General features: G+C 33.3%; 1 protein-coding gene across 1 annotated transcript; it reads right to left on the reverse strand.

Moving 5' to 3' along the window:
* Nucleotides 1-2,308: 2,308 nt before the first annotated feature.
* On the reverse strand, nucleotides 2,309-6,298 carry LOC107954423 (CBL-interacting serine/threonine-protein kinase 9). The gene is made up of 15 exons (XM_016889971.2): nucleotides 5,901-6,298; nucleotides 5,535-5,597; nucleotides 5,361-5,432; nucleotides 5,128-5,235; nucleotides 4,941-5,021; nucleotides 4,663-4,716; nucleotides 4,445-4,570; nucleotides 4,277-4,366; nucleotides 3,994-4,116; nucleotides 3,680-3,787; nucleotides 3,431-3,547; nucleotides 3,262-3,318; nucleotides 2,846-2,920; nucleotides 2,659-2,723; nucleotides 2,309-2,556 (listed from the first exon to the last, which is right to left on the reverse strand). The coding sequence occupies exons 1-15, from the start codon at nucleotides 6,090-6,092 to the stop codon at nucleotides 2,550-2,552; spliced, it is 1,338 nt and encodes a 445-aa protein (XP_016745460.2). The 5' UTR covers nucleotides 6,093-6,298; the 3' UTR covers nucleotides 2,309-2,549.
* Between the last annotated feature and the right edge of the window lie 307 nt (nucleotides 6,299-6,605).

Below are 6,605 nucleotides of genomic sequence, written 5' to 3' on the forward strand. Positions count from 1 at the left end.
GTGCTCCATGAATGATTTTAAGATTATGAAAGTGCATAAGATTCCCTACATTTTAGTTGTGGGAAATCTAATGTATGTTCAAGTTTGTACTCGTTCAGATATTGCGCAAATTGTTAGGATGTTGAGCAAATATTTGAGCAATTCGGGTATAGATCATCGAAAAGCAACCAAAAGATTCATACATTATCTTTAGAAAACAAAACATTACATGCTCACATACCAAAAGTCTAATAAGTTAGATATCATCAGGTATACAGGCTCCAATTTTATGGAATATGGGTGCAAAATTTTGTCACTAAAGTGCAATTGTGACAATAAATTGCAATCCTATATTCCAATAACAACAATAACACATCAAAGTCAAAACACATAGACTTTAAATTCCTAGTTAAAGAAAGAGTCCAGAGTAGCTAAATGTTATAAAGCATATTGGGACACACTCCATAATTGCGGATCTGCTTACTAAGTGACAACCACTTGGGGTTACTATGAGCACACTACTCAGATGGGAGTAATGTCATTTCGATATATGTAGTTTTAGTGGAAGTTTGTAATTTTAAATGTCTTTTTTATTATAGTCGCATTTTTGGTTATTTTATTTTACGATTTTAAAGGTATTTTATGCAGAAATAATGTTTATTTGGTTTATTCACACTCTAATTTTGGTAAGGTTTGATCTCATTAAAGTTTAAGGAGGATCAGTTGGAAATAGATATGTTTAAATCACATTGCATGTAATTTTCATGCTACACATCCCTACTTGATTTATGTCATTTGGTTATGTTAATATACGTGATCATGGATGTATTTAGTTATGATATATGTAACGAAAGTCGTTTGGTTCTATGTTAACATAATTAATGGACGAAATTGTTCAAAATACCTTTTGGATATGATAGTAAGGTTTTGTGCTCGTAAGGTTATATAATGACATGTAATTATAAGGTAATTATTATATATATGATCCAAGTGGGAGATTGTCGGAAAAATATGGATATCACATTTATAATAAGAATAATTACATTTTATTATTTACTATCATAAAAGGTTAGCCCAAATTTAAAGTGATATAATTTGGTTAAAGTTTATTGGATTTCAATTATTAAATAAAGCATAGGGTCAAATATGTGTAGATACTATGATAACTAAATTCTAATTGATGATAAGCCAATTAGAAATGAAGTTTAATATGCAAAAGTTATATATTAAGGTTATGGTCTCCAAATTACACATGTGTAACTTTTTTGATAACCTACCTTTAGAAAAGAGAGTGTCACATTCTTTAAAATACTTGCGTGTTAATTTGGAAGATCAAAACCACAATATTCGAAGATTTTAAGAAATTGATGGATTCAGGTATGCTTTTGCATTTAGTTTTGTTTTTAAATTGTTCTTGAAAATTTGGCATGATAGATCATATCAGAGTTTTACAGTTCTAACTCTATCTGGTTCTATACTATTAAATTAGAAAATATGTTTGATACATCCTGAATATCAAAAAAAAGGGAAAAGTTGAAATCTACGTATGAATTTTGGTCCAATGTGCAATGCTATATATTAATATTGACTTTGTACATTTTATACATTAAATATTGATTTGATTTAGTTTTCAGAAATCACAAACATAATTATTGGTATAACATCATTTCACGTCAACATATTGTATATACAAATAATTAAATTTATTCAATATAAAAATAAATTGATGTATTTATGTCTTTAAAAGTGTACAATTTAATCAAAATTAGAGTTGTATACATACATTTGAACAACAATCAATATTTCATGTATATAATTATACCAAATTAAAATCGATAGATTAAATTACACATTAAACCAAAATTAATATACAATTTTAGTATTTATCCATAACCAACCCCATTAACTTGTTTTAAGTTAAAACTTAGAATTGTTACTCAAGTAGAATGTTTCAACGAATATGAATTGCACGGATAGTTGATATTGAATCTTTTTAAAAGAATGATGTTTATAGAGTAGGGAAGGAGATGAAAACGAGAACTAAGTTCATTATTTTTTTTTAGGTTTAGACATTTGCTAACTGTATATTTATTTATTATCAAATTTATAGGACGACTTGGGTTTGCAATTATTTTAATAATTAAATTCATGTCAAATTTTAGGGAATCTATTTTAGGGACATCAGTATAAGTAAATTGTCCCAAAACAGATATAGACCTTTCACTTGCGTTTTTATATTTCATGAGTGGCAGAATATGATTTGGTAATGGACCTTTTCAGCTATAACTTGAGAGAGACCTGATATGCCAATTTTGGACTCACACAATTATTTGAAATAACAATAACTTTATTTAAAGATTTAAAAAATAAAGAAGACCGTCTCTAAATACCGCATTTACTCCTTCTAATGAATGCAAAATTTCAATGAAATTGGTTTCTTCCTAAGGAAACAAAAATGAACTCTTTTCTTAACCCCCCAAAGGCCCAACCAATAATAGAAATCACCCACATCATTGCTTGGCTAAAGCTCAAAAGATGAACATGGAACCACGCAAGACAGTTTTTCTTCATCATGGCCTGCACCACCCAATTTAGTTGCTCAAAAAACCCTGGTTGGTTCATGTCAATTCAACAACAGATGCATGATGTGTGGTAATAGATATATCAGATCATCCTTACTCTTCAGCAATGTCTTCAGCTTTCCAGACCACATCTTTCAATCCCGATGAAAATTGTTTGTAGAACTGTCGTATTAAATGATGAATTAATACATGGAGTTGAACTTAAGAAAGCTTCACAATAAAGGCATCCAACCATCCATTCATAGTTCCGTTACGTAGAGGAAGGAAATTAAATGAAAGTATACCTTGTGAAACTCCAATGTGTCACCCCCAGTTTTCCGGAGCTCTACCATATGTAAGCAGGGAGCCACCTCAAACACCTGAGATTCAAAAGTGTCACGTTTTCCATGTTTCTCTCAAAGTTTTCTACAAAATTTCTAGTGATTTTGAGCTCTTCAAGGGGTTACTTTTGGATAGATAGAGGATTGTCAAAGATTAAAAACCATGTGCTAATATTTTAATAAAACAGTATCATTCAAGGGGATGAGTCTCCAGCATAGACTCTTAAAATCCTTCCAATGGGAGTTTAGAAAATAGGCTTGAGACTATTATATCATGCAAAAATGATCTAGACTGTAATTTAACTAATCAATCAGTAAACTTCAATTATTTTCAATATAACTTAAAAGAGTGCTTCACTGGTTAGCAAACAATTCAGTACCTCGGTGGCCACAGAAAGTTGGCCCTTTCTCCCATTTTTGTCACCTTTCAACTTCATCTGTGATAATATGAATGTATCAAATATGTGAGAGTTGAAAAAGAATTTGTAACAGTTGAAAACTCATATCACCAAAATCAGAACAAGCAAATCGAATGAGGATAAACCAAACCTTGTAGTTTTGCTTGTGAACGTTAAACCCCAGAGGCTTTGCAGCTTCCTCAATTTTGGAGATGATTTCATTAGGAGGACAATGGGAAGCAAAACGGGTTTCTCGCTTCACATGACCCTATTGTTTCAATTCAAACCAACAAAGATGAAAGATACACTTAGCTACAAAAGAATTTTCGTATTTTACAAAATGGAAACAGGAGATCCAGACTAAGACGCAGGTAGTTCTTCAAGTTCTTCAATTACATACCGTAGGCTTCTCAAACAACTTGTCAAGGCTAAAGCTTTGAGACCTAGAGATAAACTCAAAAGCATTCAAGGACTCGGGTTTCTCTTTCCTTTCTGTTACAAAGTGTTCCTGCAAAATAAACAAATGATAAGTATCATAGGATCTTATTACCATTTCACTCTAAGTAGATTATCTGCAAACACACCGGTCCAGTTTTGGATAACCACTTAAGTCTATAGACCTAAAATATAATAATATGCTATTTTAAGAGATTATGCTTATATAGACCTCATTTTCTAGAGAAACAAAGCAGACACATGACAAAAATGTCTTACCGTTGAGTCATTAAAAGCTGCATCTACATCATCAAGATTTACATCCTCTTCCTCCTCAAATTTGGGTGGTTTGTACCCTTTCTTGAACCATTCATCGTTTAAGATATCATGGATAGTTATACGCTGCAACAAATAATATCCAGTGTTTCAACGGAAAGCATGTTCAACTATAAGAAGTTACAGTGTTTAAAAAAACAAAAGAAAGAGATAAAAGGAAGTTAATTGCTTAATATTCTTATTATCATTCTCTAAGTCTCAAAGCATGACTGAATTCTGAACTTACTGTAAGAGGGTTTGGATCAAGAATACGCTTTATGAATTTCTTTGCACCAGGCGAAAGCCATGACGGACAAGTGAAATCGGCCTTCCCAATCTGAATTTCATCAAGATGTACCAAAAGTTTTAGTGAAGTTCTCATCTAAATAGAGAAGCCAATTCTGGGAATACTCACTTTGTTATACAAGGTTATAAGGTTTGGCTCATCAAAAGGCAAATAACCAGCCATAAGTACAAACAGAATAACTCCACAAGACCAAATATCAGATGATTTTCCATCATAACCCTTATCCTTAAGTACCTGTCAAGAAAAATGGCAGGTATGAGGTAACAGAGTGAACAAAAAGTGGCAGCATTAAAGCTTATTGTCTCAATAAAGTCATGATAGAATACCTCTGGAGCAACATAATTTGGAGTGCCACATGCAGTGTGAAGCAATCCATCCTCCTACATTCCAAAAATGTTAGAAAGGTTTGCATCTATACCATATTAAAGAAAAAGAAAGATTACACTAAAACAAAAGACAGTTTTTCCCTCTTTCTTTTCCTTCTTAATTGATATTTAGCATTTATATAATCTCAATTGCCAACTAAAAGCTTTGACCTATGGCTATTATATTATAACTTTTTGTATCGAGAAACCATCCTAGCAAATGAGGAGTAAATGCTTACCCGAACTTGCTGTGAGAAAGCACTCAATCCAAAATCTGAAATTTTAAGAACACCATAGGAGTCCAAAAGAAGATTTTCTGGCTGCAAAAAATGAAATGAACATGTCACATATGAATCGGGAAGCAAAACCCATGTTCCAAAGTGGAAAGCTTTTAAGCAGTCATCAATCAGTTAATTGAAGCTGAACCTTCAAATCTCTATGGTAGACGCCTCTACTGTGGCAGTAATCAACAGCATTAATAAGCTGGTGGAAATAGCTTCTAGCCTCATCTTCTTTGAGTCTCCCGTGCCTGGCCTATAAATATCAAAGATTTATGACTTTAAACAATAAACTGCTATTGCGAATAGAAACTCAATGAGCGAATTTATATAAAATTTGCTTCATCTTCTTTTAACTATAAATGCCCAACAAGTCCTTACAATTTTGTCGAAGAGCTCGCCACCATTAACGAACTCGATCACGATGTAAATCTTTGTCTTGCTCGCCATAACCTATGCATTAGAAGCAAAATTAAAGTAAAAAAAAAAAATCTTATCAACAATGCAAAGCAGAATAAACCAAACACCATAATTGCAGACATTAGTTTTATTTACCTCAAATATTTTAATGACATTGGGATGCTTGATGAGCTTCATCGTTGAGATTTCGTTTTTTATCTGCCCCGAATAAAATCGCAATCATTAAAAGAGAGAAAAAAAAAAGAAACGAAAATATCAATGATTGAATATGAAACAGGCGAACATATTTGATCATGAACCCAGATTCGATTTAATCCAACGTTTGACCTATAGACCGCCACATTAAACATGGTCCCACGTGGTTCCCTGTTTCTGTAGTAAAGTTTACGTGAGACCCCATGTTTATTGGCGGCGGAGGGAGATAACTGAAATGCAATTTTTGTTTTTAAATTTAAAGTTGTTTTAACATATGCGTGGTGGAACATTGGAAAGGGAGATCACCTGTTCGACCATACGGTGACGTAGAACTTGATCACGATCCAAGATTTTGATCGCCACACACTGACCGGTCTCGACATTCTCAGCGAACTTGACCTTTGCGAAACTCCCCTCACCCAGGGTTCTTCCCAGATTGTACTTTCCTATGCGTGTTCTACTCAAGTGACCCTGCGATGTTTTCTTCTTAGTGCTCATTCTTCTCCTCTCGCCCTCAACCCTTCGATCCGATTTCAATTTCCCTTCGTTATTGATTCTCAAGATAGTTTTCTTTTAAAAGAAAATTGTAGGCCCGGCTGAAAACGGTGAGAGGAATGTGAAGGAAAACAAATGGGAGAAGGGAGAGGGAGAGGGAGAGGGGAACAGAGGGAGGATGGCTGTTTGAATCAAAATGATATTGATGACGATGTTCATGATGCCATTTATTTATTCACTTTTTGGGAGGCTGGGGTCCACCGTTGATGACGTGGATCCGATTTAATTTTATCGTGTCCCTTCCGTGGCCTTCGTAATTTTACCCATCTGTACACCTGATATTTGTTTTATTCTATTTAGGGCAGAGGGGCACGATTAGAGGTGACGATGATCCCCCGTCGGATCCTAATATAATTTTAATTCCGTTTTTAAGTTTGGATTTGATTCGGCCTAAAAAATGAGTTTAAAATTTTGTTTAATTTTAGTTTGGATAAAATATTAAAATTCGAGTTCAGT

The sequence above is a fragment of the Gossypium hirsutum genome, chromosome D07, assembly GCF_007990345.1.
Source record: "Gossypium hirsutum isolate 1008001.06 chromosome D07, Gossypium_hirsutum_v2.1, whole genome shotgun sequence".
Classification (NCBI taxonomy): domain Eukaryota; kingdom Viridiplantae; phylum Streptophyta; class Magnoliopsida; order Malvales; family Malvaceae; genus Gossypium; species Gossypium hirsutum.